The sequence below is a fragment of the Pararge aegeria genome, chromosome 6, assembly GCF_905163445.1.
Source record: "Pararge aegeria chromosome 6, ilParAegt1.1, whole genome shotgun sequence".
In the NCBI taxonomy this organism is placed as follows: domain Eukaryota; kingdom Metazoa; phylum Arthropoda; class Insecta; order Lepidoptera; family Nymphalidae; genus Pararge; species Pararge aegeria.
Window position 1 is genome coordinate 5,129,998 of NC_053185.1, and position 21,580 is coordinate 5,151,577.

Genomic DNA, 21,580 nt, shown 5'->3' on the forward strand with positions numbered 1-21,580 from the left:
AGTCAGAAAAATGTAATAGGCCCGTTTTGACATTTGTGCAAGACCATAGAATGTAACTTGGAACGAAACTGAAAGAAACAAAAAAATAAAAATCAATTACATAGTGTTTTAAAAAATACGTAAATTTTTTTGGTACGTTAAATAATATGAAAGAATATATCGCGAGTATTCTTTTTGCGCTTACTTCATAGTAGCATGCAATTTATAATTGTTGCGAAACGTTCCGAAAATAGTTACGTTCTCAGTAGCGTGAAAGTAAACTACGATGTTTACGGTATCGTAAGAGCGCTATCTCGAGCTGCTATCGAGTGACAATACAGTTTTCCAATATTTTATACTGAAACTCATGATATTTTATATATTAAAAGTTAAAGAGGATATAAACACTATTACTTTAGCTTAGACTGATGTAAAATTACATACATTTATTAATTTAAAATTGTAACATAATATATCAATATAAATTTTCAATTCAATTCAATTCTTGTTTATGGCTTTTGTCTGTGCCAACTGGGCACAAGGTACTTCGCCAATGTCTTGTAGATGAAGAAGGCACGAAGGAGATTGATCGGTGAAACTAATGAAAAGTTAATTTTGAATTTGTACCAAGAAATAGTTGTTAATATAAATTTTAGTGTAATCATTAATCTCGGTTTTGAGTTTCAGTATTATGCATAGATTAATTATCTATGGCAAAGATAATCTAGAAAATACGGTTTTGGTCTGAGGTAAGTAGGTTGCAAAATGGTTTGTGACCGTTATCCATGGTTATTCGTCTGTGGTTAGCTGAGCTGGTACGAGGAAAGGGATTACTGATAAATTAATAATCTTTTATTTTGATTCTAAATAAATGAAGCCTCTTAAAAATGATAGGCTTTTGTCGATCTAATAAATGTAAAATCTTATTGAAAAAAGATTGTTCTTAGAAACCAGAATTTCCAAATTGTCAATATTGACAAGCAGGTTTGTATATTACCCGACTAAATTATGTAATGCATTAACCAGCAACGGAACGTCCACACCCGTTTGTGCTTCCCAATTTGTCAGTATTAATACAATCAATAAGTTGAGTTTTCGGTGAAAACTACGATAATTTTACCTGTTTCCAGATCACAATGTCGAAGCGCACAGCCGAAGATGGTGGCAATGGCAGCAGTCAACCTCCGATCAAGAAAGTTCACTTTGAACCCCACTTAATTGGTCCAGTTTCCACCCTTGAAGAGATGGACATAAAAGTCCTTCAATTCCAGAACAAGAAGTTGGCTCAGGTAAACTTAAAACGCCAGAAAAATTAATGTTATACTTCCTTATACATCTGAACAGTATAAATATTTGATTGCAAGGATGTAATCATACCTACTCTTATCAAACAGTCAGCTGTTTGACATCTAAACTTTGCAGCTGTTTTTACAAACTACAACAAATACATACACTCCTGATACTCATCCAAGGTTGTGAGAAGGTTTATTTTGTAACGTAAATGTTTTGTAATGTTAATTTCTCGCATAAGAGAAGAGGTCTGTGCTTACCGGTTGGACATTTGTAGATTAAGATTGATGATGTTCAATGTTAAAATAGCTATAATGATTGAAAATAAAACTGAAAAATAACTTCTACATATATGTTAAAAATTTTAATAGTCTGGAAAAAATAATACGTAACTAATTGGAGTAAATGATGAAAAAGGTTGAAGCTTCTTGTTTAATTGACAAACATATGTGTTTAAATATGGATCTCAGCTGTTTCAGGCTTAAATTTATTAGGTATCGGATTTTTTCAAGGACTAGCAGTACAACCTAGAAGTTTCAAAATTATCACTGTTCACTGCCATGAATAGCATGTTTAACTATAGTTACTGTGATTGTTGTTTCGTAGCAGCACAATTGTATACACAACATATTGCTACTTATTTATTCTTTGAATCTTTACGTTTTATATGATGACAGAGAATAGAGCAGCGTCACAGGTGTGAAGCTGAATTGCGAGCCAGGATAGAACAGCTAGAGAAACGACAGACCCAAGATGATGCAGTATTGTGTGTTGTCAATAGATACTGGAATCTACTCAATGAGGACATAAGGGTCTTGCTCCAACGCTTTGATGCTGAGACTGCAGATGAATCAGAAAACAAAAGTAATTTTGTTGAATTTTTATGTTTTAATACTAGTTGTAATGTATTGTTTTATGCTTGAGTATTTAAATAATTATATTGTGTTTATGAGAAAAAATTATGATGTAGAAGATTAAAACTTTAAAGGTAATATAAAAATGTACACTCAGACCTTCTAAAGATGTTCTTTCATGCGTTTGATTGAATCTCACACTGATGATGATAAGTAAAGTGTCAATTAACAGTCTCTTCATTAATAGTTGGTTAACAAACATTAATCCAAGTCAGTATCTGGCTTGGTGTTCAACATTAGAGATTAAATTCAGTCTTTATTAACTAAATTATAAACAAATAGTTTTAGTGTGTTACCTTAGCTCGCCAACCAGCATTGGAAATGTATGGTGAGTCTACATTATATGTTGTGCTTTTCCTTCTTTCCTATGAGACCTCTAATCTATTCCCAGTAAGTAGGTCACTACTTGGGCTGCAGATAATCCTTATTAGTTTTTAACGCTACTTTATGTCTCAGTAATTTTCTTGTAGGTCTCCCACTTGCAGCATACCAGCGGCATTCGAGTAATTGCCAATTAATGATTAGCTTTATTTAATTGTTTAGGTTATTATGTAATGTTGTTTATTTCAGTTTATGTACCAGAATTTCCATGTTATAGATGAAAATGAAGCAACAACTTCATTCTTAATGCAACTCTCAACATGGGACAAGGAGGAATTGGACGCTCAACTGGCAAACAGAGTTCAAGTCAGCAAGCGAGCTGTGGCTAAAGTTTTACAAGCATTTGACAGGCTACAGCAGAGAAATGATAAAATATGGAAAGCTATTAAAGGCGAAGGGGAAGGTGAGTAAAAAAAAGTACATAATTGAGTCATTAATTTATTATCATTAACTATCAGAGACCTGCATGCCTAAGAGTTCTCCATAATGTTGTGTGAAGTCTATAAATATGCACTTGGTCATTGTGGTGGACTACAGCTTATACCCTTCTCATTCTGAAAGGAGACCTGTGCTCTGTAGTGGGCCAGGTCATATTTTGATAATGATGAATTCATTTATTGCTTACCAATACAATAGTTTTATCAAAGTTGATTATGAATGTCATGCTGAAATCTTTCATTATAATTCTTTTATTTTTTTGTAATTCTTTTATTGTTGAACATTGACAGCCCCTTTTATATATCCAATTACAATTGTAAGTTACTGTAAAAAAATAATTGTAGTTTACACCAGATATAAATATTAATTTCTGCATTAAGAAATCTGGAAGCAGATGCAGATCTACTAGAATATTTATTTCTGCTGCATGAAATAACCGCAATTGATTGATAGCCTGTTTCAGTCTCATTGGTTTTTAATTCAGCATATTAAAAATGTTAAAAACTATAGTTTATATGTATATACAATAATTATCACTAGTATATGTGGTAAACTGAACATTTTCTTGCAATAGCTTAGATATTTTTAAATTGGATATTTTAAAGAAACCGCTAATGTAAGACAATATAAAACAGTGTTGGTAATTTATCAGTAATTTATCTATTGTGCGGAAGTCTATTTAACTAATTCAGATAATGCTTATTTAGAGGGTACACCAGCTCCATCGCTGGATGAAGTAATCCGAGCAACCAATGAGGAGGTGACTGCCGAAAATTGTCGCTTGCAAGCACTCTGTACTACCCTGCATGAGAGCCATCATGCCATGACATTGAGGGTGGCTCAACTTCAAGATGCTGTCAATAGCAGAGATACAGAAAATGCTGAGCTTAAAAATCAGATTGACGATCTACAGTATGAGTTGTTAAAGGTAAGCTTAATTATGTACTGCAAATATTTGCCTATTTATCCACATGTCTACCGTACCCCCCTGTGAGTTTAGAACCCACTTTGCTGTGATATAGGAGTTGCGTTTGACAAGAAGTGCACACAGTGGGCATTAATTCCAATACATTACTGAATTAGGGCCAGGTTATATATATATAAGGTCCATTCCACCCTATTCCCTATGTTTGAGACACAGGTTTACTGGTGTCCCGGCAGCATCCCCAGCATTTTTGGTGAACCTAACGATGTCCCCTATAAAGCTATAGAGAGGTTTGCTAGATCTTCTTCACCTATTCTATCCTTTATTATTACCTATTTCTTATCCTTACCTTGTAGTTCCCATCTTACTAGCGCGTACAGGGTTAGTTTTATTTAGTGTGTGTATGTAAGCAATAATGTGGATAAATGAATCAACCTCTTCAGCTTTATTGTTCTTGTAGCTGATTTAACTATTGAGTGTCTTCTGGCTCATTTATTGCTTTGTTCCTACTCTTTGAACCTTTTAATAAAGTATGTCTTCAATACTATTTCATCGTCATGTTTTACTTCCACAAAAACAAATATATTCTAAGTTTTAAACACAATAATAATTACAAACAAACATTAATATTTACAAAAAATAAAAGCCTTCTAACTGTTCACTTGTGGGCATGGTGCCCAAAATGCTAGCGATATTGCCCCTTTGAATTGCTAGACATAGCCGTTGGGCTACATAAGCACCAGCTCTTGGGTCACCCGACGTCAAGACCAATTTTTTAAATAGTTTTGTTAATAATTTCCAGGTGCGATCAAGAAACGATAAGCTGGAGAATCACTTGGCTGAAGCGATTGAGAAGCTCAAGAGCTACCATCAATCTGGAACAGCTGGAGGCAGCACCGCTGGACCGGCCTGCGCAGCACCTCACCCTGTTGTTAACGCTAAGCTTGAGGATGTTGCTGCAGAGCTTGAGGAACAAAGGGAGCTGGCTAATAACCGACTTGCTGAGCTTGATCGCCTCCACCGGCAGCATCGAGACACGCTCAAAGAGTTGGAGAAGCTTAAAATGGATGTGAGTACACAATTTATTAACTCACCACCTGTTGCCCGCATCCGCGCTTATAACGCTTTTTTGCAAATTCCTTGGGAACTGTTTGTTTCCTGGGATAAAAATTAGCCTATGTTGCTCTCCGTCCTTTCTACAAACTCTATTCCAAAAATCTAGTTTATTAGTTGCTTAGTTAGGGCGTGAAGGAAGGACAAACAAACAAACACACTTTTGCATTTATAATATTATTCACTCACTCATTCACTGTGAGTCTGCAGTGGTGATAGCCCAGTGGGTAGGACTTTGGGTCACTTCGGGACACTGGGTTTCCAGCCCGTAATTTTACCAAGTCTTAAAATATGATCTACATCATATTCTAACATGGTCCGTTGAAACATACTTCGTCCCGAACCACATGGGTATTCCTAACACACGCATCTCTAACTCTTCCAAATTGTATGCATTTTAAGAATTAAATGTCAATTATTTTAACAGCGAAATTATTGCAAGAAAGTGGTACATTCATATAAAGATATAAAAATTAAATTGTAGCCAAACACATTCTGCATGTGCAAAAAAACCTGCATGTCTGAGACTTCATGTTCTCAAAGGCATGTTAAGCCTACCAATCCCCAGTTTGCCAACGTGGTGGAGTACAGCCTAAACCCTCTCTTATTATGAGAGGGCTCCCTTGGCCTGTAATGGGTTGGTGACGATAATAAAGATGCTCATGTTTATTTTTAGATTCGCCAACTACCGGAGTCGGTGATCGTAGAGACAACGGAGTACAAGTGTCTGCAGAGCCAGTTCTCGGTGCTCTACAACGAGTCTATGCAGATGAAGACAGCGCTCGATGAAACACGGATTCAACTGCAGAGCGCCAAGAACCTGCACATGCGACAAATTGAGATGATGGAGGTATAATGGAATGTCCCATTTTGGATGAACAATGATTTTTTTTTCCATCGTATGACTGTTTAGAAAACTTAAATATTTCACTACAGGTTAGCCCTTGTCTGCAAGTTAGCTCTCACCTGCTGGTAAATATTGGGAACGCTAAATCGCTTAGCGGCTCCATTGACCACTTCCGCCCCCCCATTTAATGCTTTCCGGCTTCTTATTAACTTTTGTATTACTAGTAAAATGACCATCGAATGAGATAGATGTGTCATTTGTTTTTTAACAAAAACTTTCGCATTACTTTCGCCCGACAAATTATTTCCCTGCATAACTGACGAATGAAAATTCTATAATCAACACAAAACCATAAAAATTCTTTAGAATCAGCCAATATATATATTTATAATAATTTAGATTATATAGAGATTTAATAATAAGAAGTTGCATGCGGAGCAACGATTTTATTTGCGCCGAGGGAACAGAAAACTTTGGAAAGTGCCCAAAGACAGTGTGACTGCTGTCAAAAAGATAGGCACACAAACACAAGGTGTAAACTATAAAGTTCCGTTAAATACCGCCTTGTAACACGGTTACTTTAAATCCTCAGTTAGTTTATTGCCAACATTGAAACACCCTGTCCTAAAACCAGATTTACATCCTTATTTGTATGATTATATGGAATGTGTAAATGTAAACCGAAATATTACTTCACATGCTTTAGAGCTACATTATTTACTGTCTCGGTGAATTATCTGTGAAACTGAAACGCTAATAATGTTTGAGTAAACCACTGCGATAGTTTTTACTAAAAGAAATAAGATACAGCCCTAACATCACCTGCAAAATTTACTTCACTTTACTAGGTACGCATCGCGTAGCGTAGGTACTATGCGAGTGTCGCTCTTTTACCTTCAATAGGGTTGTCATTTATAATTAATTTGTATGAAATAAATATCCTTTTTTTGATTTAATATGTTTACAGGATGATTTTTATGAAATATACTTATGCATTCGGTTACACGTTGTATATCATACTTGCTTGTATGATTAATTTAACTATCGGTGGTTTACTTTGCGCCTAGACTTTTATCAATAATTAAGCACAATAATTATATTACAGAGCGAAGAATTGGCACGGCAAAAGGCGCTGAGGGCGGAAATGATCCAACTTGAAGATGTCCTGGGCCAGCTGAGGAAGGAGTATGAAATGTTACGGATCGAATTCGAACAGAACCTCGCGGCCAATGAGCAGACGGGTCCAATCAACAGGGAAATGAGACACCTCATCACATCACTGCAGAATCACAATCAACAGCTGAAAGGCGAAGTGCATCGGTACAAGCGAAAGTATAAGGACACCAGTCAGGAATTAAACAAGGTGAGTAAAATTTTAACGGAACAAAAATGGTTGTTTCAGACAATGAAAAACGGACTTTTTCTTAAAACTTAAAGAGGAACAATTCCGTCGTACATTGTTTTGGCGTTTTGGCGTACTTTAACCGTTTCCGCATCGTACGATACGGAAGATCTGAAAAGGAATAATTATTCTCGTTTTTGCATTGTATTTTATTGATATTCTGTTCCTATTGTTCGTAAAGTGATGTAATATAGTCTATAGCCTTCCTCTATAAATGGGTAATCTAACCCCCCTACAACCTGTCGAACCTAACCTGTTTATAGTATTAGTATAAAGCACGGGTTCCCAACCTTATTAATCCAGCAGCGCATTTACATCGTAAGAAATTCGTCGCGGCCTAATTAAGCTAGGCTATTTATCTATATATATATTTATCTAGGCTCAATTAGAAACTAATAAAGCCATAATAATTTTGACAAAGAATTAGGAAAAATAAAACTATTTAAACAATGAAATGGCTCGGCCCACATAAGCCCCCACACAAGCCGAGACACGAAGACTAAAAAATATTTTTTTATTGTTTTTTTTTGAAGTACAGAAGAAGTGCCTTGCGGTGCACCACGTTTTGGGTAAGCCCTGGTATAAAGAAATAAGGAATATACATTCATTCATGAAAAAAGAAAAGTATGGATTTATACAGGAAAAATGTAATTTGGACCAATTTTAAATTAAGAAAATTATTCTTATTAGAATTTTTTTTTAAGAGTTTAGATAAAACTTATAATGGTTTAATTTAACTATTGTTTTAGAACTGTTACACCTATAAATTCTATACAATGATATAATGACTAGGTCGCCTGGAAGCAAGCTGCTCTGCTTTCATCTTACAAATGATAGAACAATTATTGTTAAATTGTAAAATGATGGCTTCTCCTCTGTAGAATCTGCCTTCCGAACCTGTGGTTGAGTTACTACAAACAGACATACTTGACTGTTCAAAGTGCTTATATTAGGCGCCTACTTGAAATAGATGAGTTTAGAATTTCGAATTTTGATACCCGAGGGGAGGGGGTGATAATAACTGTATTCTGAGCTGCTGTCATTACATGGCACAATTATTTTACTAAAGTCAAGCAATCCAAGATCTTTACATTATTTGTGTACAAAATAAATAATAATGAAAAAGTATTGAGTATAATTATTGTTTGTCTTTTTCTTTAATTTAAAAAAAAAAAATGATAAATTGTGTTATTTTAGATCCGCAAAGAGATGGACGAGGCAAATACACGGGGCGGTGCCAGTACAGAGCAACCCGACGAGAAACCACTTGTTGTTAAGAAAGAGGAACCTGATCCTGAGGTGAAACTACTTTTCTCATTTCTGAAATCTGCTTGCCGCTGATTGAAGAAAAAAAAAATAACATACTATGATTCAATTTAATATGGCAGCAGATTTATCTGCAAGAATAATTAACTTCTCATGCTCTTATATTCGTATCTTAGACTTAGTGTAAGCGGACTAAAACGCAATTTTATGCCCTTGTCGCATAACCTACTATTAAAATAAACTTAAAAGCGTACCATATGTTTTTGTCGGTCACGGTTATGGCTAAATATATATATAAATATATCCAAATTAATTATTTTGGATATATTTATATATATATTTAATTATATATATTAAATATTTAATTATATTATATTTTATTTTTATATTATATATTTAATAATTATTTTGGATTTGTTGAAGGCACGTGTTAAATAATAACTTTTAAATTATAATTTTAAAACCGTTTATTCATAAAATACAGTTGTTTTTAGGGAGAGGAAGGTTGTAGTGCGGGGCTTGAGAACAAGAGTGTTGGGAACAAGGAGCACAATCGGGTCAAGTTGCAAGAGCAAGACCAAATCATTAAGGATCTCAAACAGCAGCTCAAGTAAGTTGTTTGTTTATTTAACACAGAAACACAAGTGTTAGCTTTAATCTGTATTTAATCTGTTATTTGTATGACCAAACGTTAAGGTTTTAACAATATCGATTAAAATTCGATTTGACTTAATTCGTAACATTTTAGTCCATCTAATATACAAAATCTAATTCGAAGGTTGCCTGGCAGAGATCGCTATGGCTTTCGATAAGACCGCCTCTTGTATTCTACTCATTTATTTTTGTATATGTTAATACGTGGTATACAAATAAAGAGTAAAATAATAATGTTTTCCAGTGTCTGGGTGTTTGAATGAATTAATATACTTTTATTGCACACCACAAAAATTACATAAAAAAAGAAAAGTATAACAAAACAACGTTTACAATTTGGCGGCCTTATCGCTTCATAGCGATTTCTTCCAGCAAACCAATGGCGAAGAAAACAAATACAAAAAATAGTTTGGTGGTGGACATATGAATATATATAAAACAATATTTGTATACAAATATTAAATTATATTACTTGTTTATATGTATATTATGTATAAAAATATACACCAGTCTTACTTTGGTGCTAGATGGCGATGTGTTTATTAGTAAAAATATAATGTTAAATATTATCCTATCCTTTCCTAAAAATTGCGCAAAAAATTAAAAAATGAATAATTAAATAAATTAATCAATAAAGATATTACGACATTAAACACATTGGATAGAAGCAGGTTTTACATTACATTATATATTATGAATTCGAGTAGCACAGTAAACTAAGTTTAATAGCTTAGTTTACTATGGAGGATACGACAGTTTTTCTAGGAATAACGTTAGATTCTAAACTTCAATGGGGCCCTCATGTAAATAATTTATCGAACAGGCTTAGTTCTGCTGCCTATGCGGTAAAGAAGATACGCCATATGACCGACGTAGAAACTGCTAGACTGGTATATTTTAGTTACTTTCACAGCATTATGTCATATGGAATTTTACTTTGGGGTAATGCTGCTGATATTAGCACTATTTTCGTGCTGCAGAAGAGGGCTGTTCGTTCTATCTACAAAATGGGTCCGAGAGAGTCATTGAGAGATAAATTTAAAGATTTTAAAATAATGACAGTGTATAGTCAGTACATATTTGAAAATTTAATGTACGTCCATAAAAACATTTCTAAATTTAAGAAAAAATGTGACTGCAATAATTTAAACATTAGAAGTAAGAATAAACTTACAGTGCAATATACTAGGTTACATAAAATTCATAATTCGTTTAAAGGAAATTGCATACAATTCTACAATAAACTACCAATTGACATCTTGGAGATGTCTCTTAATAAGTTCAAAGTTTGTATTAAACGTAAGCTTATAGAAAAGTCCTATTATAGTATAAAGGACTACGTAAACGATAAAAAAGCTTGGGTGTAAATTATTGCTCTAACCAGGTTGCTCTTCTAATAATTTAAAATTACATTGTGAGATGGCGATAACAAAAAAAAAAAAAAAAAACACCCGGCTAAGTTTGTTGTGGGCTTCTTCTTAGACCGGGACGCGTTTGGAACCCTCGTAGCTTTAGTTTTAAGTTTACGAATGTGGTTATCGCCATCATCTCACTACCGTGTAATTCTTATGTACGCATCAAAAGTGCCACCTGTGGGCCTACTTGAATAAAGATATTTTTGACTTTGACTTTGACTTTATACTACTCGAAAAGCAGGAGAATGTTGACTTTACAATGAATAATTGTTAAGTGACTTCACACTTCCAAGATCCTCCTGCTCCGGTGTCAGAGCAAAACGTGCGTAGAAGATCTGTATGTTATGCAGTATAAAGATTAAACTATTTATAAATTACTTCTGCTTTTCGCGGGTATTTATGCTCTGTTTTGTTATGCTATTGATATTATATTTATATACGATATTGTTATTTGTCTTCAGGAAGGCGGTGAATGAGCAGAAAGAACTAAAGCTTCTGCTGGACATGTACAAAGGTGTGAGCAAAGAGCAGAGGGACAAAGTTCAGCTGATGGCGGCCGAGCGCAAGGCGCGACAGGAACTTGAGGACCATCGCCAGAAAGCCAAAATGGCGCAGGTACGTCAAAAAATTCAAAATTAACTTATATCAAGTAGGCCTAATATAAGTTTTGCCCACTTTTGAAACGTTAAGTATGTCTGTTTGTCGTTAAGTACTCTACCACCGGTCCGGAATGCAGATTTCACCGAGAAGAAGCCGGCAAGAAACTCAGCAGTTGGTGTTTTTCAACACCGACTATTTACATTTTACATTTTGCTTCTAAGAAACCTTGTCATTAAGAGACCTTCATCACTAAATTCTCCACTTGTCATTAGAGTAACTTGTGTGTTTCCTATACTAATTTTATAAAGAGGATAAATTTTTTTGTTTGTTTTTATAGGCTCCGAAAGTACTGGTTCTATTTGAACCATTTCCAAGTTAAACGATCACGTTGTAACATTGGCTGTAATTTATTTTCAAAAAATGATACTTTAGTAAACTGCAATAATGTAACCTAAAGTAGCGTAGTAGTAGTAGTAGTAGTAGTTGCGTTTCGCATTATAACTTTAATAGAATTTGAATATAACTTTATTTTATTTATTAGGTTTACTTACAAACCCTTACACTAATACAACCGTTTTTAAAATTTTAACTATTCTATTTTCTTTCTTAAAAGTAAATACAGCATATGAAAATATACTATAACATGAAAAGAAAAGGTATCGTGAATGAGAATATAATAACAAAATATCTCACACACTAAAAAATAAATCAAGGTAACAGCAAATAAGGGTCAATTGGTCCATGATAAAAATATCTTATCTCTGAACTTATACAACGAGTCAGAGTAAATATCAACTTCAGTGCTAATGTGGTTTAGGGTCTTACATAATCTTAATCTTACTTTAATATCGTTCTTTCGTTCGTTCGTTTCGTTTCACATTATAACTTTAATAGAATATGAATAAAACTTTAATAAAGAAATTTAAATTGTCATAGTTGTCGTAAAATTCACAGATTTTGGGTATTTTTTCAGGAAAGTAAACGCGAAAGACGAGTCGCCGACGAGGACGCGTTACGGAAGATCAAACAGTTGGAAGAGCAGAAGTATGAGCTCCAGAAGCAGTTGTCGTGCGCTCGTCCCAACGCGGATCCCCTGCATACATTCGCGAGGCCCTTCGCTGGCTCACAAGTAACTTGTATTTCGTTTGGTTACAATCGCGAGGTAAACGAGAAGGTACTGGGACTTGATGTTAGGAAACCGGGACTTTAAGTTAAGGGGACGGGAAATTAGTGTTTTCTTTTTTTACATTTTATTAGAAGGTTAGCTATGATGCAATCTAAGGTGGTACAGTCCGAATCAAACTTTATGACTTCTCGTACTTCGTGCGATTCGATTCGATATTCCGTATCAGCCAATCAGCGAGAAGGTGTAGTTGATGACTACGCGAAGCTACACTCGTAGCTAACTTTCGCGACGATATAAAGTTTGCTACCTACACTCGCAACTTAATTCCGCGACGATATAAAGTTTGAATCGGAATGTAATAAGCGAACCTGTTAGGAGGAATGGCAGTTACAATTAACCCATATCGGTTTCTAAGCGACATCGTACCGGAACGCTAAATCACTTAGCGCCATGACTTAGTCAGTAGTGTGCTAACTAGCCACTACCGAAGCCTCCCGCCAGACCATAACAGAGAAAATTCGAAAATTATAAATTCCCAAATTACCCCTGGCAGGAGTCGAACCCGGGACCTTCAACTTAAAACGCCCTACTAGATATCCAATAGATAACCATTGGATATCTTCAAATTTAACACATCCAATCTGCAAATGGGTAGAACGGATCAAGAGCATATCCCGATATGTACTGAGTGTGTCAGTTAAGGTTAAGGCAAAATAATGCTTCATATTCTTACTCAAAACTTTTCAGTTAACAACCAACCTGCCATTTTTTTTTAAATTTTCCGCAATACTGGCACTCAATCGCTTAATCTAACTTAATATATAATGCTTTTTGATAAAGGGTGTAAGCAACATTTAACGAAAAAAGGAAACTAAGGATTAAGTACATGATTTTCCAGTCTCCCAGCGTTGGAATTTTTTGGTAGTCTTTTCACGAAAATCAAGGCATGAAATAATCTATTTAGTCTGCCTAAACTAGATATTAAATGAATTGTAAATTGTAATGTAAATTTTAAATTCAATACGCGTGCCGGTCGCTGTTTTTATAAAAGTTCAAATACAGAACAACGCGTCAATGTGGCGAGCGCACGCTGCGTAGTTATTACTCTCTCTCTCTCTCTCTCTCTCTCTCTCTCTCTCTCTCTCTCTATCTTTCTCTATCTCTCGATATTAAGGCACCGACGTCACACGTCGGCCTGCGTAGATGCCTTTTTAGGTGCGCTGATTCAGTATAAATGCAAACGTAGGTGTATTAATCGCACTGTTCGTAATACACTGCATACTCCAAAATTACAAAATCAGTTACCAAAAATTTCCGACGTAAATGAAATCTGTACTTATCCTTGAAAGAATTGAGCTTGAATTCTTTACATAATTATAGTTAACTTGCCACTTATGTATAATATACATGCACTTATAAATACGTAGTTTAAACAGTATTATGAAAATTAAGCTTCATTTGCTATACTCCGCAAACAGCAGGAGAATCTGTATGGCTTAATTTTCATAATATGTTATGGATTTCCGCAAAGTAACGCCTGCTTCTATCCAATAGTTTAAACAGCTAAAAAATTTTAATTTTCAAACTTTCCAATTATTAAAAGGCTGATGCGATGAAGTTTTCTTTTTTTTTCAACATTTGTTTCATTGCAACCAGGAAGAAGAGGCCCTCCTCAATGAAATGGAAGTAACAGGGCAGGCGTTTGAAGACATGCAGGAGCAAAATTCGAGGCTAATACAACAGTTGAGGGAAAAGGACGACGCTAATTTCAAACTTATGTCCGAAAGGATAAAGGCCAATTCCCTGCACAAACTCTTAAGGGAAGAGAAGCAACTTTTACAAGAGCAGGTAAGAACTGTAATTGTATTTTTTCTGTTGATATCTTCGTAATTCCAACACTTTGTGTCGTAAAATCATTTTTGTGCCAGTTATTTTAATATTTAAAATTATCGCACTTGTTGATTTGGGTGAGAATTTCATATAATTATAAAAAGATGTAAATTTATGTACATATTATATGAAATTCAGTTACGTTTTAGAAAAGTTAGAGGTGCGTGCTGGGATTCGAACTCGGCCCCACGAGAGTGAAGTCGAGCTCCTACCCACTGCGCTATCTGTGTGAGTGTGTATTTAGATGGTATTACTTTTTCTTCAGGTGGTGACGCGAGATCAGCAAATCGAGTCAATGGGTCTCGTAGCACGACGGTTGGAGGAAAAGGAGCGGTTGCTGCAAAACACGCTGTCAGCCGTGGAAAAGGAACTGTTGCTACGCCAACAGGCAATGGAAATGCACAAACGGAAAGCCATCGAATCTGCGCAGTCCGCAGCCGATCTGAAACTGCATCTTGGTGAGATATTTATTTAAGTTTTTAAAGCAGTTAGTGGCGTTAGGGAAGAAGTTTATCACATTCTGATGGAATGTGTCCGTAGCGAGGTTCAGAATACAATGTTAGCCGATGTTAACATAAGTTTGTCAAACCCCTATTCTGAAGCCGCGAAATATTGATAGAATAGATTTAAGATTAATGAAGTATGACGTGTGTGTGTGTGTGTGTGTGTGAGAGAGAGAGAGAGAGAAAGAGAGATAGAGAGAGAGAGTTTGTGCGTGTGTGTGCGCGTGTGTGAGTGTGCATGCGTGAATGCGTGCGCGCACGCTTGGATGTGTGTGTGTACAGCGACAGTTAAGTCGGATTATTTATATGACATTTTTGGCATTAATTGGCACGAAAATTCATCCACAATTTCACGAGTAAATCTCTTATAGCCGTTATGGAATTAAAGTCAATTTTGTACCGTAAATTCCTCATATATTGCGTAGGGCCAAACAAAAAACTAGTTCAAAATTTATAGCATCGCGTTACCGACACGCGACATTTTAAGGTGATTTGTTACGTTGAACTGGCACGTATAGGCATATGTACACATAAATTGTATATAGTTTTCATTTCTGTCAGTGCTCTTTTTTTTCTTCTAAAATCTCTTTAATCTAACAGCATTTTTTCGATCTACAAATAAAGATAATGGAGTTTTTGGCGAAATTACGCAATTTATATTTACTTCAAATTGAAAAGAAAAAGAGTTATTTATTTCTGGATATTCAAGGTAGTGAAACTACCAAATAATAATAAAATAGTAGTAGAACTTTTTGTGACCGAGGTCGTCCGGGAAGTGCCTATTCTTGCCGCTAAGCATCATTGTCGCAATGCTGTGTTCCGGTCACGGGCCTTTAATTAAAGAACACAGGGCGGCATGTTGCAGAACGAGTTCATTCAGCATTCACTGCTTAGTGTTAAAAAAACAACAAACAATTTCTAAATTTCAGTCACGTCAGTAAGCTTTTCATCATTTAGAAGTTAGATTCTGTTTATTTTATTTAATTATCTATCGGCATACTTATGGGCACTTAGCTATGTTCTTTATCGCTCTATACGATGAGAGATTGTCTGTGTTCCGAAAAGTTAGATGGTTATTTTTTTATTTTATTTTTTTTAATTCAATTAGAACTAACCTAATTAAAAAAGAAAATACAAAAATAAAAACAGAAAAAAAAAACATAATTATAACAATTCAATTAACTTTACAATAGTAAATACCTACTAATCTAAAGAAAAAATCTAAAAATAATTAAGCAAAAAACATGATGCTATGATGATGCCCGTTAGAAAAACTAGTAAACTTGACATCCAATCTTTCATACTTTCCAGAAAAGTATCATGCACAAATGAAAGAAGCGCAACAGGTTGTCGCGGAGAAAACAAGCGCTCTCGAAGCAGAAGCATATAAAACTAAGCGGTTACATGTAAGTTCTACATATTTCTAACTTCTTATATACCCCAATAATTTCTTGAAATTGTTCTATATCCTGAATAAAATATAAAGTACATAATATGTTTACGCAAATTTAAGTTTAGTCAATTAAAATGGTCATAAACCTATTTGTTTGAAACGGTTAAAAAAGGTCATAACTAGGTGGTCTAGTAACATAACAAAAGTGCTATGCTATTCATGTAGTCAAGTCAAGGTGTTATATCCTGTTTGCTGCTGAACCATTCGTCATTTATCATAGTTGACTACATTAAGTAAAATGTCGATTTATAAGTGGGCGTAAGTAAGATTGCTGATGCAATCCAAAACACTGGATCTTCCGATTCTGGTCTCCATGTACCCTGACCACACCTGACTTCCACGGACCCAATTTGCATCGCAGTTGTTCAAGAATGAAATAGGTGTGATTTACATTTAATCAAGGGAAATTGAACTACTCCATACGCCATTCGCAGAGTAACGGGATGTTAGAAAGTTTGCATTTGCGAAAACAATTCCTTAATACATTTTTCCTAACTAAAAAGTTTTCCTTACTTATTGTGTAAACAATCTTTCGTTACTTTTTAGTGTGAGTTTGTTTTAAAGATATATAAAAATAAGTGCAATAAAATAAATAAAAAAATAAAACACACACGATACAAAGGGATGTCCTTTATGTAGATGTGTTATTACTTAGCTAACAGTAACACTTTTAGTATAAGTTTTATGTTCAAAAGATTGTTTATATTATATGACAAGTACATACAAAACTAAACTAACCTCCTCCTGCAAAGTACACTTCTTTGTCAACAATGTATTGAACATTTACGTGTTTTTCAACAAATCGTTACATTTGTAGGAGGAACTGGCAGTATTACGGCGCAAGGCGGAGCGGATGAAGAAAATGGAACAAGCCGGCAGCAGTATGGACGAGGTCTTGCTGGAAGAGATCCGCGAGTACAAGGAGACTCTCACCTGCCCATCATGCAAGGTAACTCATACGCTACATTCATATTTTTTTTTGGTCCTTCGAGCAGGATATCGATGCTTGTCAAAAAAAAAATGGGTTTATCTATTAAGAAATTTTCAGTATACGAAAATAACCTATTGACGACCTCCCTAGCGCAGCCTTAAGCGCTGTGGATTTAAGTTCGATCGGTAGGGGCAATTTGAGAATTTATAATTTCTAATTTCCTCTGGACCGGCCCGTGGGGAGGATTTGGCCATGGCTAGATACCACCCTGTCGATAAAGTTGTGCCGCTAAGCGATTTAGCGGTCCGGTACGATGTCACGTAGACACTGATGCCCTCATAGGGTTATTATAACTGCCACGCTCCTTACAGGTTCTCTTAGACTGCATCATCACTTACCAGCAGATACGATTGCAGGCAGGAATAAAAAAAAAATCGCGACTTCTACATTAGCATTGCTATAGGTACTATTCGGCTTAAAGACATTTACTTCTCAAAAAGAACACAATAGTTCATTTACATCGAGAGTACAATAATATTTTTAAATGAGTATATACAAAGTGTTTCACAAATGTACCATCATATTATTTAAAAGTAAAAATTTTGGCGAGTGGTTAAAGAAAAAGGTAGCGAGCGGTAATAAATTCGTTTATAAGAAAGAGGTCACGTTAACTTAACTGAACTATATAAATATATAGAACTAGCTGTACCCTGCCACGCTTCGCTTTGGCACATTGTGATTGAATGATTGAGAAAGATAGATAAAAACAATCTTTGATGCGTATTATATATCATGCCGATCATCCGTATAATTTCAGTCCGATCGGTGCAGAACTTTTTGAGTTTTTGAAGCATACACAAACAAACATAACATTTATATATATATATATATATAATATATCCCCTTTATTTTAGGTGAAACGCAAAGACGCTGTACTCACGAAGTGTTTTCACGTGTTCTGCTGGGACTGCCTGCGCACGCGGTACGAGACACGTCAACGGAAGTGTCCAAAATGCAACGCGGCATTCGGAGCCAACGACTACCACCGCCTCTACCTATCAACTTAGGTACAAAGCTTGTGTATTGCACATAGCGACTAATTTACAGACCTGCCTAGCTGCAGAACTGTCCAGAGTACCAGCGGACGCACGCGGAATGTATGGCATTCGTAACCTGTTTAGTTCTTGATCTTCAACTCTTTAACTAGGCTGGATCCATGGTTTTTGCGTCACAATCCGCTGTATTATCCGGTATATTTATTTGAGGTTATATGGGCTGGCAACTCAGTGTGAAGAATACCGGAGGGAGAGTTAACCACAGACTAGTGTATGCCCGACGGGCTTACACAGCCAGTTCACTGTTAGTTGCATTCGCGTGAATTTATCAAGGTATTTACGGCTTCGAATAAGTTATTTACACGACGCAATATTGTGTTTGTCGCTTAGTTGGGCCGATAACACTGAATCAATTTCATTTAAAAAAAAAATCTATGGCTGCCAATACGTTGAATTTCGCAGTTTTGCACACCTATTTATTCATATACATAGATATCGAAAATACCTCCCTAATAACATAAATAAAATGTTATATACCACGTTTTTCCGTACCATGTTAAAAATCACAAAATGCAGTCACGAGTGTGTTATGATATTAATTTTATAGAGAATTGCACTGACGTCTATGGTTTAACGAAACATTTCAACATCACGAGTAAAATGGATCTTATTGGTCACTGTTTAAAGTTCGAATTCGTTCATGCAAAACAAAACAGCGAGCCTAGCTGAAACTTAAAGTAAATTAACTAGGGTAAGGGACCCTGAATTACTTTGGCACGTATTTATTGATCTAATTTATTGAAAGATTATTCGTCTAAAAAGTGCGTTTCTATAATTCACCGTATACGTTTTGATTCAATTTTAATTCAGTATCTAGTATTTAAATGTTATTGATAATTTTGTTATTAAATCTGTGGTCACTTTTTTAAGAGATTTTTAAATAGTCAATTCATAAATTGTGGATTGAAGTTGGTAACATTAATTCTTTATTATAACATAAAAACAATTCAATTGCGTTTGGTTTTATTAATTGTAACAAAAATGTTTTAATCCGTTAGATTTGAATTAATTTTGTATAAATTTTCAGTCTCATTTAAACACTTTCGGGATTACCTAAAACAAAACTGTGTTTTTCAAGTGCAAAAATCATGACTACTTGGTACTGTGGTCATACCAAATAGACATAAAATTATATATTTTGAGTTTGTTTTTAATTTACAGGAAAAAATCCGAACATCTGTAACTGATTCTACTAATTTATAAAATTTGCTTTCTTAAATTATATCTCAACGAATTTTTCTTGGTACAAAGTTATTTAAACAATGCTTCATAATTAAAGTTCTCTTTCAATTTGTTACTGTCGTGTGTTTTAAGTCGAATTAACGATCGTCAAAATTTCAAAGTCGTTATTCGATATTTGCAGACGATATTCCGACATTATCCTTTCAAAACCTGCTTTTTATACTACACACTAGTATATTTAAGTAAAAATGTACATACACTTTGACAATTGGGTAGTTGAGTATTACAAACGTATTCAGCTTTCTGAGCTATTTAAAAACACTTTTGAAATAACTATTTATATGTTATAAATTTTATTAACATCATCATACTTTGAATAACATTTTTATTTTTATTATTCTCAGATATAGAAATTAAGTAAAAAAATGGCACTTAGGAGCACTTAGGTTATACTTTTTTTTTGATGATTGTTAAATATAATTTAGTTGTTTTGATTGTATATTTACTATTAATTGATATATGTATACTATTAATTGAAAAGGGCTATAACCCAGAGCCGTAAAGCAACTTTATAAAAATAAAGTCTTTGTGCATTGAAATAAAGATTTGAGTGAAACAATACACATCAAATACTACGAATACGAAAATATTAAAAATGAATGTAATAAAAGTGCAAATTCTGTAACTTCATTTTGGATTTTGATTTAGGTTTTACATATCACAGCCATTGAGATAATACGGAGCTCAAATTATTTTATATTATAAATAGATTGATATTCTTTATTAACAACCACTTTTGATGTCAAAAGTAATCCAACTACCCAATTATTTAAATAAATATAGTATTGGACATGCTAGATCATTCATTCCTTATTTTATAGTGAAACTTTAATGTTTTTAATTATGAACTATATAAACGCAATCATATTATGTAAGAATTAATGTGCATTTTGCAATACATGTGGTGTACGGTCGCATACACTTTTTTTTTATTGTTGTTGTATATTTAGATTAAACATGAAGTCGAACAATTGGATATAGTTTATTCTTCGTTTAGTTATACATAAGTGTATAGTGATGTAAGTTTCTTTGCCCTGCTTTATTATGGACATTAAATTATACTGATTGATAAAATATTTTGACCCCCTCACTGGCGCAGCGTTGAGCGCCGCGGTTTTGAGCGCGAGGTCCAGGATTCATTCTCGGCAATTAGGTAATTTATAATTTCTGAATTTTGTCTGGTCTGGTCTGTTGGACTAGTTATCAGCCTACCGACAAAGACGTGACGCTAAGAGGTTTAGCGTTCTGGTACGATGTCGCGTAGAATCGCAATATAAACGAAATGAGAATACACAAAACATAGCAAATACAATAAATGAGTTGAATAGTAAGTGCTGACCTGGAACAGTCTCCGACCACCATGATGTTGGAGGAAAAAAACGAAGGATCACACAAATATATATATATATATGTATCTAAATTAACACATTACTGCGAGTCTTTTGACGAAATTGTCGTTATACTATTGCTTGGAACGGTGATAGCCCAGCGAGTTCGAATCCCAGGACGCACTTACAACTTCGCAAAGTTATGTGTGTTTTTTTAAGCAATTAAAATATCACTTGAATTAAAATATCATTAAAATATCACTACAACGTCTATATTAAATGTTTTTCAATATAAATAAATAAATATACTACGGCATACACACATACATATCGGCAGTGTAAGCGTAGCTCGAGTTATGGGAACTACAATGACTGATGAATAATTTTTCTGAATAATATACATAAACACTTATAATATACAGATAAACACCCAGACAATAAAAAAACATTCATGTCCATCGCATAAACATTTTCAAGTTGTGAGAATCGAACACACGGCCATGGACTCAGAAAGCAGTGTCGCTGTACGCTGCGCCAATCAGCCCTCAAATCATCCGATCATCAATCCATTCAGAAGCTTTCAGTGCGACATACTCAGTGGAGTAACTATAGAAAAATTACGTCAAACTAAATTGAACGTATGTCATTTATATGCTTCAGTATCTGTGAAAATGTGCTTCAATATCTTTCTTGATCGCTCCATAATAGTCCATAATAAAGTAGTTTTGTAGTTATTACAATCGTATTGTAGATAGGAAAATAGACTAT

The 21,580-nt window shown here is 34.6% G+C and overlaps 1 protein-coding gene across 2 annotated transcripts; it reads left to right on the plus strand.

Moving 5' to 3' along the window:
- The first annotated feature begins 790 nt into the window (after positions 1-790).
- On the plus strand, positions 791-19,780 carry LOC120624537 (E3 ubiquitin-protein ligase Bre1). Of its 2 annotated transcripts, XM_039891145.1 has the most exons (17): positions 791-963; positions 1,110-1,268; positions 1,947-2,133; positions 2,782-2,967; positions 3,710-3,930; positions 4,730-4,996; positions 5,717-5,890; positions 6,993-7,250; positions 8,487-8,588; positions 9,050-9,165; positions 11,086-11,239; positions 12,198-12,398; positions 14,007-14,198; positions 14,506-14,698; positions 16,055-16,149; positions 17,014-17,145; positions 18,042-19,780. In XM_039891145.1, the coding sequence occupies exons 2-17, from the start codon at positions 1,116-1,118 to the stop codon at positions 18,192-18,194; spliced, it is 2,784 nt and encodes a 927-aa protein (XP_039747079.1). In that variant the 5' UTR covers positions 791-963; positions 1,110-1,115; the 3' UTR covers positions 18,195-19,780. The 2 variants fall into 2 exon arrangements, with proteins under 2 accessions (XP_039747079.1, XP_039747080.1); XM_039891146.1 differs by lacking the exon at positions 791-963 and having other exon boundaries at positions 1,116-1,268; positions 12,198-12,353; positions 18,042-18,194.
- Positions 19,781-21,580: the final 1,800 nt, after the last annotated feature.